General features: G+C 41.0%; 1 protein-coding gene across 2 annotated transcripts in view; it reads left to right on the forward strand.

The window, feature by feature from the left end:
- The window catches only part of SHANK2 (SH3 and multiple ankyrin repeat domains 2), a 383933-nt gene that overhangs the window by 50564 nt on the left and 309592 nt on the right, over positions 1-23777 (forward strand). For both annotated transcript variants that reach the window (XM_056850898.1, XM_056850895.1), the window contains exon 9: positions 7200-7266. In XM_056850898.1, coding sequence (XP_056706876.1) covers positions 7200-7266 — 67 coding nt within the window. The remainder of the gene's footprint in view (positions 1-7199; positions 7267-23777) is intronic.

Below are 23777 nucleotides of genomic sequence, written 5' to 3' on the forward strand. Positions count from 1 at the left end.
ATGCTAGGAAAAGTTGAAGGCAGCAGTAAAAGAGGAAGACACAACAAGAGATGGATTTACTCTATAAAGGAAGCCACAGCCCTCAATTTGCAAGACCTGAGCAAGGCTGTTAAAGATAGGACGTTTTGGAGGACATTGGTTCACATGGTTGCCATGAGTCTGAAATGACTTGACGGCACTTAACACACACACAAACTATTGCCTGCATAGAAAAGCCTTCATGAATAATTCAGTTTTGCATAGTTTGCAGAAAGTCAAGAGAGTGGGAGCCTTCCTAACCTCCTGAGGCAGGCCATTCCACAAGGTGAGGGTCACAACAGAGAAGCCATGTATATGGGCGGTTGTTGATTTTGGCCATTAGCAGGTTGGCACTTGCAGAAGGCCCTGCAGATATGAGCAAAGCTGTTGTTGTGGAGCAGAGAGGGAGAGACAGTCCCACAGATATGAGGGTCCAAGGTCATGAAGGACTTTTTTTAAATTGACCCTGGTAACTTATGGATAGTCAGTGGAATGACTGTAGAATGGGAGTATTATGCATGCTCCATCTAGCTCCTGATACTAGCCAAGCTGCAGCATTCTGCACCAACTGATGTTTCTGAATTGATTTTGAGGGGAGACTAATGTACAGTGCATTACAGTAGTCTAGTCTCAATGTCAGTGTGGCATGAATCCAGGTGGCCAGATCAGCAGTCTCAAGGTAAGGGGCTATTTTTCAAGCTTGGGCTCTTAACTGAGCAAGGGTCAGCTGAACTCCATCAAAAGTGGGGAGCATAATGTCTTTGAAGAACTCCTCCTTCTCAATCAGCATTATTTCTGTCTTTCCATGATTTGGCCTAAGAGCTTTACATAATTTTTTTTATGAGCATGGGGGATACGATTGCGTCCTGTGGGTTTTTAGTAATGGGTTGTTATGGCAAGTATAGTTGATGGTTTTCCTTTCATGTCATAAGAAGTGTGATTGTCACTCCCTCCTTCACTCTAACCAGTGAGAGGGGCAGGCTTCTAATATTATACATCAAATTAAATAAGTTAGGATTTTTGGCTCTCTTTCAAAAAAAAAATTGCAGTATTTTTACAGACTGTGAAACAATCTTTAAATTTTAATTGCATTTAATAGGTTTTCGTGTTTGGCCATAAAGCTTAAAGCTATTTTTGCCATTGCTCCTTGATACCTTATTGTATAACCACAGTCAAATGAATTAAATTAAGACTGTTGATTCTTTTGGAAATTACCTGGTGTCAAGATCAGAAAGGAATGATAACCATTTTCCTATTGTAGTGTTTGATCTGTCTTGATAGAAACATCTCTCTTTTGAGAGATATACCACTTTTTGTCTGAGATTTACGTCTTCACTTCAAATATTCTGTCATCTTAATAATGAGTCTTAAGATCTAATAGTTATACCCCCTTCACTGTTAAGAGTTCAGGTGTGTTAGAATAAGCAGCTGTGTTAAAATAAATTGTAATTGTATGAGCCCCCATCCCCTCACCTGAATGCTTGAACATCACAGTCCTTGAATTTCTGTAAAAGGAATGTGCCCAAAACTGTCTGAATTAAAATAGATGTTTGTTATGCACAGCTCCATTGCTAGACACAGCTTGTAGTAAAAAATTAATGATGTACTTCTTAAAAGTATGATACATTAACTGCTGAAGGCCAGATTCAGATATACATCCATTGATTGGCTGCTTATCTTATTGAGGTTAATGAATCTATTTATGGAGTGGAATCCTGTCAAGCTTAACCAGATGTATTAAACCATTGCAGTTAGGAAAATCACAATGATTTATGTTGCAGTTGATATTGCAGTTCTCTTTCTCTGTATTGAGTGCTATGTATAATGTGCATCAGCACCAAAGGGGACATGCATACAAATAAATGGTGCATTTCAGTTTGGGTAATGACAATACAGATCCCCGTGGTGCAGAGTGGTAAGCTGCAGTACTGCAGTCCAAGCTCTGCTCACGACCTGAGTTCAATCCCAACGGAAGTTGGTTTCAGGTAGCCGGCTCAAGGTTGACTCAACCTTCCATCCTTCCAAGGTTGATAAAATGAGTACCCAGCTTTCTGGGGGTAAAGGGAAGATGACTGGGGAAGGCACTGGCAAACCACCCTGCAAACAAAGTCTGCCTAGTAAACGTCGGGAGGTGACATCACCGCATGGGTCAGTAATGACCCGGTGCTTGCACAGGGGACCTTTACCTTTACCTAATGACAATAGAGTGTCTGATTGACAGGGTAGTATTTGGATTTGGGAAGAGGAAGGTTGTTGGGAGGTGAGCCTACTAGAGGACAGGTGACCTTGGACATGGACCTGACTGGTGCTGAAGACCTGTTGCAAGACATTAGTGTTGTTGCATTGTAGGTAAACAGTGTTCATAGTGATAATTTCAGCATTTATGTGAATGGAAGGTTACCTAGGAAGTCTGGCATGACCAAATTTGATTTTAGAAGATGAATCTTCTCAAAAATGAAGGGATTAGTGAAGAGGAAGCTGAAAGGGAGAATGAAGGTCATATTCCTTCAGGATATTGTGAAATTTTATAAATGTACACTAATGGAAGCTCAGGTAGAATGTATACAGAAGATAAGAAAGGTATTACCAAGGATCCCCTTCCTAGATGTGTGCTGACTGCCCCAACTCCATCTTGGCTAAATTCGACTTGGCAGCTGTTTTAGGAGCTAGCAATGGCTTGTTTTGGAAAATGTGAGGTCAAAGCTCTCCTCAGGCTATGTTAACAAGTGGCCAAAGCCTTGGGTGGGAGATCGATTAACTGATGGGATATCTGCATGCCTATCCATTACCACGGGAGCTTGCAAAGCCAGGAGCCCACCTTGGTCTATCAAAGTAATTTCATCAATAAGTGCAAGTCTGCCTGAGTGTAAATAGTAATTACTATTAAGCAGCCAGGTGGGTTTGATGACTACCTTGCCTAAATGTCTCCTGCCAACCTGCCTTGGGCATGGGTGAAGCCTTCACCCTCCCAGCCCTTTTATCCACCTCTTTGTTCCCTTTCTGGGAAGCCCCCTCCCACCACCACTCAGTCAGAACCCCAAATCCATAGATTTGGGACTTATTCTGAATTCCTGGACATTGCAATTATTTATTTGATATTCTGTTCGGCTGGCTCGTATAACTATTGCTCTGCCAGTCAAAAGTTGAAAAGAGCAAGAGTCCAGTAGCACCTTAAAAACTAACAAAAATTTCTGGCATGGTATGAGCTTTTCTATGAACCCCGTGGCGCAGAGTGGTAAACTGCAGTACTGCAGTCAAAAGCTCTGCTCATGACATGAGTTCGATCCTGACAGAAGTTGGTTTCAGGTAGCCGGCTCAAGGTTGACTCAACCTTCCATCTTTCTGAGGTCGGTAAAATGAGTACCCAGCTTGCTGGGGGTAAAGGGAAGATGACTGGGGAAGGCAACAGCAAACCACCCCATGAACAAAGTCTGCCTAGTAAACGTCAGGATGTGACATCACCCCTTGGATCAGGAATGACCTGCTGCTTGCGCAGGGGACTACCTTTACCTTTTTTTTTTATGAGCTTTTGTGAATCACAGCTCACTTTTTCAGACAGTTCAGATCTGAAGCTGTGACTCATGAAAACTCATACCCTGCGAGAAATTTTGTTAGTCTTTAAGGTGCTACTAGCTCTTTTCTACTGCCAGTCAAAAGCGTGCAGTATAAGCCCCACTTCTTGCTCAGAGGCTGCCAACTCTGCTTTCTTTGCCTGGGACTTTGGGACATTTTCGTGCCACACAAGAATGTCCCTCTGCTGCCTTACCTTCTCCTGATTTCCTTTGGGACCTTTGGAAGCTCTGCCTAAAGGTCCCCTACACTGAATCTCTGGATCATCTAAACAGAGAGCAAACTCTACCCAGCTTAGCAGACTGAGGATAGGAAAATTCCTTCCCTTTTCCTTTTCTCTTAAAACCTCTCCTTCCCCCTTCTTTAAATCCCTCTCTCTCCCACTCCTCTTCACAGCCATTCCCAGGTGCAGAATTCTCACTCAGCCAGAGGCTTGGTTCTCTTTCACTTTTTTCTTTCTCTCTTCTCATGTAGCACTTCATACACTTGTTCTCCTGAACACAGCAATTTCACTGCTCTTATGCTTGAATACCTTTTCAGTTCCTGTACCCCTATAATTCACTCAATAAATTCTAAACCTTGCTTTGGAAAAAATCTGGTTGTTTTGTGGTTGTGTGTGTAAAGTGCCATCAAGTTGCAGCCGACTTATGGTGACCCCAGCAAGTTGCAGCCACCCTATAGCAATGCAAGTGAGAAGCAGTGGTGGTTTGCTCTTGCCTCCCTTAGCTTCCGAGATCTGATGAGAAAGGGCTATACCATGCTGCCTTCCCTCCTGTTTCATGTTTACTATTAATGACACTTTGAGCTTGCTTGCACAGTATCCAGGTAAAGATGCCTAAATCACATGTTCTGCTCCCCCTAATTGACAAGTGTGTCAGTTTTCCAAGCTAGCTAGGTTGTGAAAGCGGGAAGAGATTTCCCCTGAGACTGAGCTTTATTCCCCCAAATTGGTTGCGGTTCTAAGTGAGTGTCCTGAACCCAAGTTAGAGAACCCACACGTGTCTAAGAAGAAGAAGGAGTTGGTTTTTATATGTTAATTTTCTCTACCACTTAAGGGAGACTCAAACCGGCTTACAATCACCTTCCCTTCCCCTCCCCACATCACCCTGTGAGGTAGATGAAGATGAGAGAGCTCTAAGAGAGCTGTGACTAGCCCAAGGTCACCCAGCTGGCTTCATGTGTAGGTGTGGGGAAACCAACCCAGTTCACCAGATTAGAGTTCGCCGCTCATGTGTAGGAGTGGGGAATCAAACCTGGTTCTCCACCATTCCAAACCACTACTCTTAACCACTACACCACAGGTGGTAACAAAGGTGCCACCAAATCAAAGACACTGGTGAACAAGTAAAGTTGAGAAAGCCATAAAAGGCAACAAGTCTTTTAAAAAGTGGATATTTTGCCCTAATTAGTTGAACAAGGAAGAGCATGTGGGAACTGGAAAAGGTGCTGAGCCAGGGTAGGTCATGTCAGTGCAGAAGCAACTGTCCTAGTTCCACCACACCAACCTGTAGAAGAAGGCACCTTGCCTACTACCACACCTGCCAGCTACTGAAGCCACTGCCACACTTATCCATGCTGCTTCTCCTCCAAGATTGGCTGCCATGATGCAGTTTACAATTACCGGAGTGTGTTGAAATGAAGCAGACTTGGAGTCAATTATACAGTTATGCTCTTATTTTTGCTCTTGAAGAAACCAGTGATCCATAGATTTTCTTCATGAGTGAATGCGACTGGCTTTCTTGGTTGAGCCTGCATTCCAACATCTCTTCACCCACATGGTACCACATGAAAAATGCCAGGCCCTAGCTACTTCTCCAGCATCACTGGTCCTGCTGCCTGCAGTGCTGTCTGAAAGAAACTGAACAGTCAATTGAGGTGCTGCATAGTTGGACTATTACAACTCATCAATGATATATAGACCACCTTTCAGGACCAGAACGATATGATTGTCGTATGATATTAGCTATCCATAGCTTAGTCGGATCTCCTTGTCAGCCATCAAGTAGTGCTAGATATATCTGGTTTGAGTGATCACACACTGTAGTAGATACTGTTGGGACTGAGGTCAGGTTGCTGGCAGTCAGAGATGGGCAATAAATTAGCAGGGCACAGCAGAAAAAAACATTGTGATCAGGCTAGAAATCAGGATCGATGGGGGACAACATGAGGTTAAGAAGCAGCATTGCCAGGGTGAAGGAAGGAATAAGAATCTATTGGTCATTCCAAGGTGCAAACAAGGTACAATGTGAAATACAGTCAGGGGTCATAGAATCATAGGATCGTACAGTTGGAAGGGACCACGATGGTCATCTAGTCCAACCCCCTGCACAATGCAGGAAATTCACAACTACCTCCCCCCCACACCCCCAGTGACCAAGAGATACCAAGAGATAACAGTCCTCACAATACCAACAGTTTTTCCATGCTGAAGGCCCCAATCTGGTGGCAACAGATTTATATTTCCATGCAGTTCTCCTTAGCAACTCCAATCCATGTGTAATTCCTTTGCTGGCCAGTTGGAGGGGAGGGGCAGAAAAGGCAGGAGTCAGCAACTCTCTTCCTGTGCAGGATGCTCTGATAATGTACTGAGCGAGGCCCTGGAGTCTTCAGCTCAGGGCTGTAGGTCCAAGCATTATTGTGTAGGTCCAAGACTGTTGACTTGCTACCACACAAGGAATGTGAGTACTGTTAACAACCATTTTTAGACTGTGGAACACAGTCACTGAATGATTTGTCTGTCTTCTCAATGGATGTTGGTGGGAAACTAGTAGTAAAATTTTATTCTTTTAGATTCAGGCTGGAACTGAAAGCTGTATGCCTAGTTCCATTCAACCTAGAGGTCTGTGGGCTGGGGTTTCTTGAGCAGCTGCTGTCAGTGCCATAGAGAGATTTTTTTTTCATCTCTTTAGCTGCCCTAAGCTTTAGAGAGTGATGGAATAAAAATGTTTAAATAATATAATTACAATTATGATTTTCCAGTTTGTGGTATTGTGTGGATATCTAGGTGATGCTTTTCATGGGGGTGGGGTGGGAGTTCTGGTAGGCATGTCCAAGACTTTGGTATGCATACAGCAGTTTTTTGAAACCCAGTGAAATTCTCCTGTTTCTCTGTCAGATATTTTATGTATACATCAAAAATCTGAGAAGAGATTTTGAAACACATAACTATAAACTTAAGTAAAAATTTTCTGAACTTTTCGCAGCTTCCTAGTAAAATTCTTCCCGCATGACTTCCATGTTTGTGTGTTATGACTTATTACTTGTTTGCATATTGATGAAAATAGCTGTACATTGTCAGTGTTTGGAGCTGATACTGGAAATTTTGTTCCTGCTTATTCTGTGGCCAACAGAGGAAAACTATTTCCATTAATGGTGTTTGGACTAAATAAGTGCAGGTGTTTATGGTAATGCAAAGCAGCTATCTCACAGGCAGCTCGAAGAGGAGACAGTGAAAGAAGCAAGCTTATACATGGTAACCCAAGGTTATGATACTGGAAAAAAATGATGGATGTCCCTTCCATATCTGTTCCAAAAAATTGAAAAACATATACCTGTGGGATATGCCACTTAGTACTGAAAGAGTAAACATATACTGTTCCTTCACCTTTCAGGTGGCAATAATTGCCGGAAATTTTGAGCTTGCTGAATTTATCAAGAATCACAAGGAAACCGACATTGGTATGTAAGATACATAAACCAGCAGATACACTTGGACTTTCATTCCATTTGAAACAGAAGTGTCTACATTCTAATTAAGAGTATTCTAGTTGAAGAACCCACATGTGTAATGCAGCTGACTGTGACTTTGTGCAGATATAGACTGAGCATTTTGTAGAATTTGAAGGAAAAGGGAATAGATGTGAATGATAGTCATAGAAATATATTATTTTGAAAGATAGTAGTATTAGGAGAGCATACATTAGGAACCTCCTTCTCCCCATGAACCCTCAGCAGTGAAAATAATCTGCATTCCATCTCTTATGACTGTGTACTACATGGGTTGGGGAAGAGCCTTCTTGGCTGCTGTGCTACAACTCTGGAGTGCCCTCACGTAGAGAGGGGTGCCCTGCTTTTGCTTTGGGAAGATGGTTAATGGCCTTTAGAGGTGTGTGGAGTCTCAATCCGCTGCCACAGATTTTAAAAGGAATTATGTTTCGTCTTGTTTTTAAGAGCATGGTTGATCAAAGCAAATTAGCTTTGTAATTTGTGTATGTTAGGCATTTGGATAAAGGCAATATGCATATTTTTAAAAGCTCATTGAGGTCCCAAAAATACCTTGCAATACCATCTACTGTGTTTAATAGCCTCTGCAAAGTGTTTAATTTAAAATTGAACAAAGGACTCTGTGGGAGGCCATGTTTTAATAAAAGTTTGTCTTCTCTTAGTTTACATTAGCTAGGACACACATTTGAAATTAAGAGTCTTGGGCAAGGTATAAACTTAAATAAGCTTCAGGTAGTCCTTTGTGTTCCATACAGAGGTACACTGAATGCATCATGTACTCAGATGTGGTGCCTGACAACAACTAGAGAACATTTCAGTATGGCAAGCACATGTGGTTCATCCTAGTGCTGAAATAGTTTTTTTTTTTCTTCAAGAACAGACTGCCATAGTCCCCCAAAGATCCAAATACAAAACTTTCCAGATTGGCCTCCAGTAATAATAAACCAACAAGACCTGGGAAGGCCCCTGGATGTGATATGATAACCAAAGAGACGATTAAGTCCAACGCAGATTGGTGGGCCCAAATGCTTGCAGGCCTCTTTACTCATATAAATGAGTCTGCTCTCGTCCCTTCTGACTGGGGACTTCCAATTATTGTGCCAATACACAAAATAGGAGAAAAATCAGACCCTGCCAACTATCATCCAATCAGCCTTCTTAGTATTGTCAGTAAACTCTACTCAAGATACTTATACTGGAAACTTCTCGACTGGTTTGATAAAGAAAACATACTGATAGAAGACAAGCAGGCTTCAGAGCAGGACACTCTACTATAGACCAATGTCTAATACTTAACCATCTCGCAGAGAAATACAGCTCCAAGCCAAACAGAGCCCTATATGCAGCTTTTGTGGAATTTAAAGCAGCATTTGACAGCATATCTAGGACCAGATTATGGTCAGAACTTGAGAACTCCTCAATAGATCCAAAACTATACCTGCTTATTTGCGTGCTACACGAAAGGAATGACCTAAAATTAAGATATACCCCTCAAGGCCATCTCTCACATAGGATCCAACTTGGAAAAGAAGTCAAGTAGGGCTGTATCTTACCCCTTTCCATTTTAACTTTGATATTAACACCCTGGCGCAACAACTAAGAACTCGAGCTACTATCCACTAAACCTTGCTAATAGAATGATTCCTGCCTTACTGTACGTGGATGATACAGTTATCTTGTCCCACTCACAAGTGGACCTCAGAAGAGCCCTCCGCCCCCTCGCCTTATACTGCCAAGAAGAAAAACTCACAATAAACTACCAAAAAATAAAAGTCCTTGTCTTCACACACACACACAAAAAAAACCCCCACCAAACTTATAAATGGCAAATTGAAGACCACAACATCAAACAAACCAAAGCCTTGAAATACCTTGGTGTGGTCTTTCAGTCAACCAGACTCTGGAGAGCACAAGTGATTCATGTAGCAGATGCTGCTTATAAATCATCCTCCACAATAATAAAATTTCATTTCACTAAAGGAGCCTCCTACATTCCAGCAGCACTTAAAGCCGCCCAAGGAAAGGTTGACCCCCAGCTTTTATATGGGTCTCAGCTCTGCATCTACAAAGACAGTCACTTATTGGAAATGATCCAATCTAAGTTCCTGCAGAAGATACTTGGGGCCCCAAGATGCGTTCCAAACACCCTCCTCAGATTAGAAACTGGAGTGATCCCCTTGGAGTCCAATATGTGGACACGTGCATTGGCTAAAACTCATATTTGGACACGTGCACTCCAATATGGCTAAAACTCATATTTAACCACAATGGCCTAAGTCCTCTGACTCTTAATGATAACTATTGCTCAATTTGGCAAAGTGCAACACGGCCTCTCCCCACAATCCATATTGCCCCCAGGATACCAAAAAGAAAAAGGAAATTATCAAACAAAGACTCTGTAATCATGCCCTTCATTCAGATAGGGCTCAGATTCATAAACCCATCCTGTAATACATTAAACCTTTTCACTCTGCAGACTATCTTGGATCCCTGGAAGTATGTAAATACCAAAGGGCTTTTACTCTTGCACATTTCAAGTGGAAACCATAGAACATGTCCTGCTGCAATGCCCTTTCTACAATGATATAAGATCACAGTATATTCTCCCCATATTGTCAACCTTTCCTGGGAGATCTGAAGAATCTAAAGTTTCCCTTCTCTTAGCAGATTTCTCTTGAGAGATAACCACCCAAGTAGCCAAATTTTATCTTCGGTCTTGTGGGATTTGTAAACGTCTGAATGAAAATCTTACCCCAAAGATGATTTTTCCTCTCCTTCTACAAACCATCTCTCCCAGAATCATCAACACATTTTATTATTTTAACCCAACTTTTAAATCTTTATTCAGAGCTGATCTTGTATCAAAATAAATATTTGATTGATATTAGGAATTATAATAATTCAAGGTCTTTCTACCCAGGAGAAAGCTTTATATACAAAAAATCTGTAAGATATGGTTCATAGATTCCCATCTAGTTGTAATCAAACTGCACAACAGACAATCTGTGATACAGGTTTGATTGAGTTTAATTATCAGCAGGTGTTCAGAAAATCTGCAATGGATCTCAGTTATGCAAAGGAAAACAAAGGAACTATCAAAGGGAAAGCTAAAGTATTGGTTCTTAGAATTCACCTTTTAACATTGTAGCATTACTAAGTATTTTGATAATAACATTTCAAGTTATTACACCTTGAAGATAAAATAAGTCAATTCAGGTATTATTATTGTTGTTGTTGTTATCGTTATCACTATCATTATTATTTTGCTTTCACTGAATCAGGCAATGGTTAACAATATAAGAGAATAAATTACACTAAATGCAGCCTATCAAATTCTTCAAATCCCCAGTTCTTCAAAATGTGCTTTTATAAATATGATTGCTATATCAGAGCTCTTGCTTTACTATCGAGGCTGTCAGTTATTACTGAGATCAGGAAAGATTTTATAGTTCTGTGCATGCCTGGTTCCATTTTACTTATGTTTTGACAACAACGTTGCATCTTTGAGTGCCTTTAATGAACAGCCCAGCTAATCCTGAGCTCACTGGCATGTCATTTCTCCCTTCTTCTTATAATTAGTCATAACGTTTATTTTATCTTTATTATCTATTTATTTATTTTTATTGAAAACTGAAGGGAAAGTAATGGATTAAAAGCTGTGATGAATAGAAAAGTTAATCCCTGATTGTTTTCATCCAGCCTACAGCTGTCTGCAAGTAAATGAGCACAGAAGCTTTAGAAAGCATTTGCTGTAAAGCATTTACGGTGGCGTCTGTAGGATGGAGATACAAAAAAGCAGCAATAATATATATAGGAGTCCGGAAGGTCTCTTTAGATACTGCTATGCACATATTAAATATGTTGCCAACCAAGGATCCTTTGACTTGGATATCCTATTTTTAAACCTTTTTATTTTGTTTTGCCTTGGCTCTTTGTTATGAGAGGAATTATCAGATGGATTAAGTGACATGGGTTGTTCCTCCTCAAGTGAACAAGGTTTGTTTTATCGTGTCCCTTCTCCAGCATCTCTGAAGATAGAAACAAGAGGGTTTTTATTTTTAAATATGAAACACATTGAGGTGGCGGTGTGCGAGTTTTGGTAGTTGATTAGCAGACTAACTAATACTTGGATACCGTTGCTAGGCTTCAAGTCAGAGTTCTTGTATTCCTCTATAATTATGCAGAGATGTGTATATGTGATGGTTTGTGGGTGTTTTCAAGCAGTTTTTTTGTAATTTAAAATTTTTGTGAATGCCAAATGGCTGTTAGTGTATAAAGCTTATTCTGTACGTTATGTGCTTTTAGTATGTGGTGTTTGCTTTGGAATAAAAAGTATGCTTGTTTTCCAGAAATCAGGGCAGCAGACATAGTGCTTATGATTAAAAATAAATTTTGTTTGTTTTGAAGGGATAGGAAATGGTGCTATTTATGCTGCATTTGATTTTCTGTCACTTATGTTGAAACTGGAGTGATTGAGGTCAGTATTGTTGGTTACTGTGAAAGAATTTAAATTCACTATTGCGTGATTTAATTCTATTCATTTATATATAGGCTTTGCAAAAGAATTGTTCAGCAGTGAGGGTTTTTTTATGAATCAGATTTCTGCAGACTATTGTGCATCATGGATAAAAAGAAAAGGTTCTAACCAATAAAAGCCACAAACACTGAAAGGACATTAATAGAAAGGGATATAAATCCTCATCACAGTGAGCAGCATGTTGTGTGAGTTGCTCTATTTTTATCTTGCCTTACTTAATAGAACTAAAAGGGTAGCAGCAGTAGGCATGTCTTGTAGCCATGTTCATTCACCATTTCGGTTATGAGTAATCTTAACCTTTATTCATGTGTTAAAGTGAATTTCTCATGGCAAAGGGCAATTTTACTTTAATTAGGACAAGATCAAAGTAGGATGAGCTATTCTTGGTTTATGTTTTAAGTGTAATATGATATGTTATGAATCTAAAAACGTTATCTTTTTGGTCATCTGCCACCCTGTAGAAACCAATCTTTTACAACTTTCCCCCCTCTTTTGAGTTAAAGAAGAAACAATGAGTGTAGGGGAGTACTATTTATGTGCATTTTGTTAATGAAGTTCCTTAAAATAAAATTACTGTAGTTGATTAAATATGGGGGGGGGGGGGGAATCAGACCGTTCATTGAAGATGCTAATACATGTGTGTTAATTAGTCAAGCTGGAAAGTAGATGAGCTATTCTTGTCTGTTTACTAGAATTCGGGGTAGAAAGAGGTACAAAAGTTCCTCTGTGTCACTGATTACATAAATAGCACCCACCTAGCCCTGCATGATGTACTTATTGTAACATAATTATCTCACTCTTCCCTCAAGGAGCTCATGCCATCTAGATAGGTTTCCTATTTTGTTCCTCACAACAAAGAAGTGAGGTGGGTTAAATGAGAGAGAGTGGCCTTTAAATGGTTGCTCAAACCTACTGCAGCATCTATACAATACTGTCCAATGTCTTTCATAAACTAAATCTTATGACAGTACCTTCCTGCATGCTAAATATTTACATGTATTCTTGGGCATTGCAGGCTCCATTGCTTTCATTTGTGATCTTTCCTGCACATAGGTTCTGTGTAGGTAGGTTAGACCAATAAATCATGTTGCAGTTCTATGCATTTAAACATGGAATCTTGGCCAGTCTTGCAGAGAAAGGGGTTCATGATTGATTTTGGAAGGAGAAGGGAAACATGGATGAGGAACCGGTCTAGCGTGACAGAAGAGCATTTGGATGGAGGGAGGTAAGCAATGGTAGTGTGTGGAGATTTAGTTACTTTTATCCATCTATCCTAGTGGTTCCCAAACTTTTTGGGCCACCGCCCCCTTGGCCCCACAAACTCAACCCCAGCGCCTCCTACCCTATCCAACAACACAGTCGAAGGTGCCCGCCTCTAGTGCCCCCCTGCTGCCCCCTTGCCTCTTAGTGCCCCCCTAGGTAATCCCACTGCCCCCCAGGGGGTGGTACTGCTCACTTTGGGAACCAGTGATCTATCCCTTCTGCTTTTGAAATTGGGTCCTCCACACTTCTATATGATTGGGGGAGTTCCACATTTAAATACATAGACCCAGCACTGTCACATCTAATTTCCTCACTTCATTGACTAATAATCTTGGAAAAGTGTAACACCAGATTCATTGTAACAACCCCATACCCCACTGGGTATTTACTCAAGCCTATGGATGTACACTTCTATGCATCTGAAGAAGAGCGCTCTGACTCATGAGAGTTCATGCTAAAATACATCTTGTTCATTTTTTAAGGGGCTACCCAACTCCTGTGTAATTTTACAAAAGTCTGGGTTGCTTATTTGGTGGAGAGGGCGTGGCCACAAGCAGACAGAATGAAGTATCCCTTCTATTCATTGAGTCATGTCTCGAGTTTTAAATTCTGGCCATGCCTAATTCTGTCTTTTCTGTACCTTATTCTGTTTATTCTTACTGGTCTGCCTGCCTGCCTGCCTGCCTGCCTGCCTGCCTGCCTGCCTGCCTGCCTGCCTGCCTTCCTTCCTTCCTTCCTTCCTTCCTTCCTTCCTTCCTTCCTTCCTTCCTTCCTTCCTTCCTTCCTTCCTTCCTTCCTTCCTTCTTCCTTCCTTCCTTCCTTCCTTTTAAAATGTTCCACATGTATCTTGACACCTATTCTCTCTCCAAGCCCCCTTAGAAGACACAATAGGATTCACAGTAACTGAATAATTGCCCCGCGCTTGTTACTAATGACATCAGAGAAGTCACTACTGTAGCTTATTAGCCATCTTGCTGTAGTTCTTTAGTTCTACCAATGTAGATTTTTGATCAAAATTAAGCAAGGATTTTCACAGTCTTGTTTCTGGTTGCCTTTATTAGATTATGTTTGGGGAATGTAGTAGTTGCTTTATTTATTTATTTATTTATTTATTTATTTATTTTGGTGTCAAGTCACAACTGACTTACGGCAACCCCATAGGGTTTTCAAGGCAAGAAACATTCAGGGGTGGTTTGCCATTGCCTGACGCTGCCTAGCAACACTAGTATTCCTTGGTGGTGTCCCATACAAATACTAACCAGGGCTGACCCTACTTTGCTTCCAAGGTTGGCTGTTCTGGGCTGCTTAGGTTGGGAGAAGTTGATTATAGATATATTCATTATACTGACTTGTAGCCTATATACTGCTAAGCAAAGTTAGAAGCCTTTCTCCAGCGGAACTGGCTTTTTCCTGATTGATGTGGTAGGATACAAGCCATTAATTATAGAATAGCTAAATTAAATATATTTTTATAACTCAAATTATGAAAATATGCAATATAAAATTGAACTACAACTCTGTCAATGAATACTGTCTGTGCATAGTAGATACCTAAATTCCAAAATTAAGAATAAAAAGAACAGGGAAGAATTTTTAATGTAATGCCAAGTAGTGGATTCTGATCCTACAGTCTTATCTAGTTGTGTGGTGCTGGCTACTGTGCCAGGCCCACTTGCATGGTAGGGAACCCTCAGCGACCTGTGGGAGAGACACACATCACTTTCCTCTGTATCCCCCTGCCCACACGATTTCCTCTTTCCTTCCTCCTGGCAATCCCGATATCCTATCCCCCTTTCCTGACTTATTTTCTCCTTCTGAGCTTTTCACCAACCTACCTTTTATGTGCCTTTCATGTTCCGCTACACTCATTATTTATTTACTTCATTTATAACACCCCTTTATCCACAATAGGGACCAAAGCAGCTTACATTAATCTCCTCCCTTCCTTTTTATCTTCATAACCATCCTGTGAGGTAGGTAGGCTGAAAGTCTGTGGCTGGCCCCAGGTCACCCAGTGCACTTTCACAGGAAGATGAGAATTTGAACCTGGGTCTCCCAGACTATATTCTGAAGAGCTAACTGCTACACCACACTGGCTTTCATAGGGTGTCTGCTGTTGAACAACAGCAAGCAGCCAAGCCTAGCTGAGTCATGCAAGTCAGGTAGTCTCAAGTCATCCAGAGATTGCTTCCAGGCCTAGGGTTGCCAATCTCCAGGTGGGACCTGGAGATCTCCCAGAATTACAACTGAACTCCAGATGACAAAAATCTGTCCCTCTGGAGAAAATAACTGCTTTGGAGGGTGAACTCTATGACATTATATCCAACTGAGGCCTCTCCCCTCCCCAAACCCAGTCCTCATCAGACTCCACCACACAATCTCCAGGAATTTCCCAACGTGGAGCTGGTAACCTTAATCGGGCTTGTCCCCAAGGTGCTCTAATTCAAAGGCCAAAATAGGCTTGGAAAGGGCCCTACCTCCTCCCCCTGCTTTTATCAACAAAACAAAACCTTGGAATGCTGTGGTTGCCTAACAACAGCTACTGAGGGCATCCATTGCTTAAAGTTACAGGTGCTCATTTTATCATTTTCAGATTTTTCAACTCCCTCACTGTTGTTTTTAAAAAAATATTTCACATCTTCTGCAAACTTGGGGCCCTTTTCACTTTCGTAGAATGATATGTCTTGCCCATTCATAGCTCCACTCATTGAATTTAAGCATCCAAAGATTTGGCCAACTTTGCTATTAGAATATAAGATGATGATATGCTAACTAAGTTACAAATAACACATTTTATTGGTTCTTGTAGGTTATCCGGGCTGTGTGACCGTGGTCTTGGTATTTTCTTTCCTGACGTTTCGCCAGCAGCTGTGGCAAGCATCTTCAGAGGAGTAACAGTGTCCCTCAGTGTTACTCCTCTGAAGATGCCTGCCACAGCTGCTGGCGAAATGTCAGGAAAGAAAATACCAAGACCACAGTCACACAGCCCGGATAACCTACAAGAACTGATGAACTCTGACCGTGAAAGCCTTCGACAATATTTTGAACACATTTTATGTTGTTCAATAAGTCAAAGAAGTTTAGGTTTGGGAACCTATTGCCCATCAACTTTATTGGGTACCCCTGAATTCTAGGGATAGGCAGAAAAAGCTTCCTCTATCCACTTTTTCCACCTCATGCATAATTTTATGAACCTCTATCATGTTTCCCCTTAGCTGTCTTTTTTCAAGTCTGTAAAGTCCCAAACTCTCTAGCCTTTCCTCATAGGAAAGGTTCTGCAACCCATTAATGATCTTGGTTGCCCTCTTCTGTATTTTTCCCATTACAGCAATCCCCTTTTTGAGATATGATGACCAAAAAGAGTACAGCATTGTGTAGAGGCTCCTAAATAAGTAGAGCGCATGCTGTGTTCTGCCCAGGGGGGAAATCCTGTGTGGAAACCGTACTAGTTTCAACAACACACACACATAAAATAACTGAATGGGTGTATTTTTGGTTTTGGTGTTGTTGTTTCTTGGTTGTGGTTTTTTTCTTTTTTTCTTTTTTAGTACTTGACATCTCCAAAAACTCAATTTTGGTCCCCAAATTTTTGGAGGCAAAAAATTGTCTTATCCGTAGCAGCAATAATAACTATTACAATAAGCTGAGTATCACAGTAAAGAAAAGGCACAAAAAACTTTTATAGGATAAAGAGGGCTTCTATTTAGAGATACAAAAGTTATGAAAAATGGTAAAACTTAGCAACTATATAAGTAAGAGAATTTGGAAAATATGGAGAACAAGTTGAAAAATCATGGTCTCAGTTTATTATCATTTAGAAAGAAGTAATATAAGCAGCATTTTTTCTTCCTTGTAATAATTTCAATGCACATCCTGAGTCCACCTTGTCACATGGAGCTCAGGACCATGGCTACTACAACAACCATGGGACTGTTCCAGGTTAGGGTGGGCTCAACTAACATATAGTGGCATCCAGTGACCGATTTAGAGTGCAGGATGTTCAGCCCTTGTCATGGCTGGAACACTGTCTTTTGAAGGAACAGTTAGTCTTGCTACTTCTTCCCTGCAGGGGTGGGGAACTGATCTATCCTTGGAGACTAATGCATCCTCTTGGTTTCCAAGTTGCTCTGGAGGGTTTTGAGAACCTCTCTGTTGGTTTTGTGGTGGTCCTTGCCTGGAATTATGGTCTGGCTGGAGTCATAAAGTGAGTCATTTCTTGAAGTCATCTGCCACTCTCCAGTAGATTCTCAGCTACTTGGTTTGCTAGGGGAAGCAGAATGGAAACAGTCTAGAAGACAACTAGACCAACACTGGTGGAAGACTCAGGATGTATCAGACAGAGTATGTCATAGAGCCCATTTACAAGTTAGCAGCCTATCCAAGAGTGCCTTGTACGAGCTGCATCTGGTTCACTCCTTTCCTAGACTCAACCAACCTAACCATGCTGAATCTAGCCTTTTGTAACCTGATAGTTACTTAATTCAGTCTACTTTGGGCTGCCCTTGAAGTCAACCTAGATATTGCCACTGGTTCAGAATGTGGCAATCTGATCATGTTAGGAACACAGCTTGCCTATTTTAAAACAGCTTAATTGGTTGCCAGCTTATTTCCAACGTTAATTCAAGGCCCTTGTTATGAAGTTTAAAGCCTGTCACAGCCTAGGATTTACATATCTAAGAGGCTATATGCCCCCATGTGCCAGCTATGGTCTTCAGCTTCCACCTTCTACTTGTCCCCTCAATAAATGTGGTCATCCTGGCATTAACGAGGGCTTGCACTTTCTCTGAAATTTCTCCCATTTTATGGAATAGGCTCCCAGAGGTGGTGAGAGGCTTACCATCCTTGGAAACATTTTGGAGGGTCTTCATTCACCAGACCTTTTAATGGCATGTAGGTTGCAGGGGGTTTATTGTATTTTATTTAGGCTTTATCAGATTTTATTAGATTGGGGGAGGGCTAGGGGTTTTATTTTTCTTTGATATTCTAATTATGTATTGTAACCCACCTTGGAGAGAGCCAAGTGGTTAAGTAGTGGTTAAGCGTGGTGGACTCTAATCTGGAGAACCAGGTTCAATTTCCTGCTCCTCCAGATGGAGCCTGCTGGGTGACCTTGGGCCAGTCACAGTTCTCTCAGAACTCTCTCAGTCCATGTGGAGGCAGGCAATGGCCAAACAACTCTGAACCTCTCATGTCTTGAAAACCGTACTGGGTCACCATGAGTCAGCTGTGACTTGATGGCAAAATCACACACAAACAACCTTGAGCCATGGGGAAAGGCAGGCTATAAAGCCCTACACTGCTTGGGGCCAGCATGTCTTTTGCATCATCTACCACCATATGGATCTACTTCTGTCATCTTTGGGACTGCTGCTTTGGGTGCCCCTGCCATCTGAGGCTGGATAGGTGGCAATCTGAAAAAGAGCCTTCCTGGTCATGGACAAATATTATGGAATTCCCCCCTCTGGGAGATTGGTCTGCCCTCTTTTATCTTTGTCTTCCACTAGTGGGAGAAGACTTTTCTGTTTTGTTTGCTGTTTCCTCACTGACTCTCCTTCCTGTTTATACATTTATGTGTGTGTTTAATTGTATTTTATATTTTTTAAAATGCCATTATAGAGGAATTAGCCGATTCCTGTATATTTTGAACTTTATGGAAAGTTCAGATTTGGAAAAATATGAAAAAGAATCAGTCAGACATACAACATTCCAATGTAAATCATATGCAAGACTGATTTACAATTAATGATACATGTTTGATTCTTCCTGTCTAGAATGAATTTTCAAACTCAGACTTATTCGGAAGTCTCTAGGCAGTGCTAGGTGCTTACGATGTCTCTAGCGATCACAAAGTCATTTATGCTACTGGAAAGTGACAAAACAATATGTCCACGATTGCAGATTTTGAAAGAAACATGTCAGTCACATTAAACGTTTTCAGATTGCTTACAAAGAAAAACCTCGACACTTTCTAAAAGGTCCATCAAGTCCCTCAGTGGAATTGGAGGTGGCAAGGTTCTAAATTTCTTCTTTTATGCTTGTGATGGTTCACTGAATTGAGAGTACAGGATTAGTAACAAAGGAATTTCTGGATTCCAGCTGTCTCTGAGCATGGTGTTTGGTGCCTTGTGCTGTTCTTTAGCTTTAATCTCTATACATATTTATAATGATAGTATTTATAATGATATTTATAATGATAACTTTATATGGAATAATGAACAATACCTTTCCTGACCGTTATTCCAAAGAATGATAAACTTTATGCAATAAATTAGATTGGTGGTAGTGGGCAGGTTTTCAGTGAGTTAAAAGAAAATACATCTAGAGAGATGAAAATATATTAACAATAACAATTATGTGCTATAATCTGCATTTCTTCTTGACCATCAGGGACTTTTTCAGCACACCTTTTCAACAGGTTTTGATATTCTTATTGGCTTGTGTTCAGGATGCCAAATTGACCCAAGCCCTGTTGAAATCAAAACATAATGGATATGGATGATTTTCATAGTCCGAATTTGTGTATTTTTAAGAGATATGGACCCTGGAAATCCAAGCATCATGCTGCTGAACAATCCCCATACAAAGTCTTCCTAGTGCAGCTCAGTATTTTGTGGGCACCAAGTCAACCGTGGGGCAGTCTCAGGTAATATCCAACTGTATAACCATAGCCAGTCATAATGTTAATTTGGTTCTTATGCAGGGTGCAAAGATTAACTCCATTGTCATGGGCAGAACATCAGTTGCTGGGTTTAAAGAAAAGTGGCCCATGCAGGGGTGGGAGACCGATGTCTATGTTCAGAGAAGGATATATCCAATAGTTTCCCTGGAGGCAGGGGGGGATTTTCCAGTTGATATGGTTGGCAATTATATAGAGGATCAAATTAGCTTCTGGAATAGGGAGGCTATACAGTGAGGGGGAAAAAGTATTTGATCCCCTGCTAAATTTGCCCATTTGCCCTCTGATGAAGAAATGACAATAATTTTAATGGTAGGTTTATTGTAGCTGTGAGAGACAGGAAAACCCCCAGAAACCCAGAAGACAAAAGTCAGAGATTGATGTGCATTTTAATGAGTGAAATAAATATTTGATCCCCTATCAACCAGCCAGATTAGGGTTAGGGTTCTGCTGTCGACAGAAGCAATCAATCCATCAGATTCCAAACTAGCCACCATGACCAAGACCAAAGAGTTGTCCAAGGATGTCAGGGACAAGATAGTAGACCTGCACAAGGCTGGACTGGGCTACAAGACTATTGCCAAGCAGGTTAGTGAGAAGGTGACAACCCTAACCCTAACTGTCAACCTCTCTCGGTCTGGGCTCCATGCAAGATCTCATCTCGTGGAGTTGCAATGATCATGAGAACGGTGATGAAGCAGCCCAGAACTACACGGGGGGAACTTGTCAATGATCTCAGGGCAGCTGGGACCATAGTCACCATGAAAACAGTTGGTAACACACTACGCCGTGAAGGACTGAGATCTTGCAGAGCTCGCAAGGTCCCCTTGCTCAAGACAGCACATGTACAGGCCCGTCTGCAGTTTGCCAATGCACATCTGAATAACCCAGAGGAGAACTGGGTGAAAGTGTTGTGGTCAGATGAGACCAAAATCAAGCTCTTTGGCATCAACTCAACTTGCCGTGTTTGGAGGAGGAGGAATGCTGCCTACGACCCCAAGAACACCATCCCCACCATCAAACATGGAGGGGGACATATTATGCTTTGGGGGTGTTTTTCTGCTAAGGGGACAGGACACCTTCACCGCATCGAAGGGACGATGGACGGGACCATGTATTGTCAAATCTTGGGTGAGCACCTCCTTCCCTCAGCCAGGGCATTGAAAATGGGTCGAGGATGGGTATTCCAGCATGACAATGACCCAAAACACACGGCCAAGGCAACAAAGGAGTGGCTCAAGAAGAAGCACATTAAGGTCCTGGAGTGGCCTAGCCAGTCTCCAGACCTTAATCCCATCGAAAATCTGTGGAGGGAGCTGAAGGTTCGAGTAGCTACACATCAGCCTCGAAATCTTACTTACTTGGAGAGGATCTGCAAAGAGGAGTGGGACAAAATACCTCCTGAGATGTGTGCAAACCTGGTGGCCACCTACAAGAAACGTCTGACCTCTGTAATTGCCAACAAGGGTTTTGCCACCAAGTACTAAGTCATCTTTTGCAAAGGGATCAAATACTTATTTCACTCATTATAATGCACATCAATCTCTGACTTTTGTCTTCTGGGTTTCTGGGGGTTTGCCTGTTGTTATTCTGTCTCTCACAGCTACAATAAGGAGACTGGGGAACTGAAGAGATGAGCAATTATACACAAAAATTGCTCTTAGAGCAATTATACACAAAAATTGCTCTTAGAGCAATTATACACAAAAACTCAAGCCGACTCTGATCAACACAGGCTACAGCTCTTTTTAACATCTATTCTGTGGTGACAATGGTAGTGAAGAAACAATACTTCTTTGACACCATCATGCCCACACAAGGGTGATGTTGTTCAGCATTCTAAGAGGTCTAAAACATCCTGGCCCCTAAGACATGTAGGAGAACCCTCAGAAACTCACTGTAAATAGTTTCCAATGCCCTTTGCAGGTAAAATTGCTTGTAGCCACTCTGATTCCATTCCATTGTAACAAAAGCTGAACTGAATGTTCCTGAGGCTCAGTTTTCGTATGGATACATTTCAGTTAGTTTGTCCTGAGAATGAGTCCAAAGTATTTGGGAAGGGGGGGGGGTTAGGCCACTAAACTATACGTTCTTTAGATTGGTTTTATTATTTAGATGCATCTGTAGGGCCAGAATTCACTACTGGTTCAGACAATGGGTCTGCCTTCATATATCTCCTAAATATTAATGACTGGATTTTAAAATGCTTATTAAGCTTATACAGTGCAATGGTAAATGTAGATGCATACAGTTTACCAGTTCCACTTAAATTCAGGAAATTAAGGACATATTATTCTGTGATTACTGCTGACAAATGTTTTGGCCACAGATTTATCATAAACAATAGTACTGTGCTACAAGCAATGGATTAACATTTGAATTGCGGTACATGGCAAAGTTATGTTAAGTGAATTACAGTGCATTCCTGAACAGTTACACCAGTCCATTAGAGGAAATACAATAAGATTTCTGTTCAGCTTAATTAATTTTTAAGTTATCCAGCAGATAAAGGAGAGAGAGAGAGAGAGAGAGAGAGAGAGAGAGAGAGAGAGAGAGAGAGAGAGAGAGAGAGAGAGAGAGAGATGCATGAACATAGAGGAAAAATGTGTCAAATCCAGAAAGCCAGTGTGGAGTAGTGGTTAGAGTGTCAGACTAGTATCTGGGAGACCCAGGTTTGAATCCCCATGCCATGGAAGCTTGCTAGGTGACCTAGGGCTAGCCTAAATATTGGGCTCAACAGACAACAAAATATATAGCTGCCCCAGCATTATATCTTTCATTCTTAGAGGTCCCATCACACCTCAGGGCATATGCAATGGCAAGATGTAATACTTTCCCCTCAACCATAACAGAAGGCCGGTATTAAAAGGTACCATTGGAAGAGCGGTTTTGTCCCTGTGGATCAGGGAGGATCGAGTCGATGGACCATATCATATTGCACTGTAGGTTTTATGAAGTAAGTAGAATGAACCTTATTTCTCCAATAATAAAGCGATGGCATGGAATTACCGATGCCGAAATAAGCCAGAAACTACTATTTGATACAAACCCCGGAGTTTAGATTGAATTGTGCTAGATTTTTAGCTATAGCCCTTAAAATTCACAAAGATAAAATGGTGACCTAAATGAAGGGCTGCCTAGTAAAGATAACTTTATTTAGGTGATTTGTTGGGCTTTATATGTGTATTTTATATTTATAGTCAGCTTTAAATTTTATTGTGGGGTATTGCATCCCATCCATTGTATTTGGATGTCGGGTTAGATATACCTGTGTATTAGACTATTTGCAACTTTGCTGGTTATGTACCAAATAAAGACTTGACTTGACTTGACCTACGGCTAGTCATACTCTGTCAGCCTAACCTACATCACAGGTTTGTTGTGAAGATAAAATGGAGGGGAGGAGAATGATGTTGATATTGATATTGATGTAAGCCAGTGTGAGTCCACATTCGGGAGAAAGGTGAGGTATAAATGAATAAAATAAACATTGTGAAAATTCATCCCAGCTGCAATTGGTGCTAAGATAGCTAATCCTTTTATCATTGTAAAGTGAAATGGTTATGTGTTCTTATTTATCTTCCTAACATCCTTACTTAATACAGCATGAAAACATCACACAAGAGACCGGTCATGATTCTGATGCAAGCAGTGTAGATTCTACATGTGTACCCAATTTTATCCCAGAGTTCTCAGAATTGGGGGTAGGGTGGGGGTAGGGTGAGAACACATTAATGTACAAAAAGTAATTCCTGATTGAAAATTATCTTACCAAATTTCAAAACTTAATTATTACAACAAAATTCTGAGGAAACAATCCAAGTACCGGTAATTTGGGGAAAAAAAAAAACATGTTGAGAAGACTGCCATTTTGAATAGACTTTCCAAGATCAATATCTCCATATTATGCAGTGCAGCAGTTGCTATAATAATGAATGTTTGTTTTGAATTTTGAATGGAACAATATCCTGCATATTCAGTGACCACCCT

This window comes from Euleptes europaea, chromosome 6, assembly GCF_029931775.1.
Source record: "Euleptes europaea isolate rEulEur1 chromosome 6, rEulEur1.hap1, whole genome shotgun sequence".
In the NCBI taxonomy this organism is placed as follows: domain Eukaryota; kingdom Metazoa; phylum Chordata; class Lepidosauria; order Squamata; family Sphaerodactylidae; genus Euleptes; species Euleptes europaea.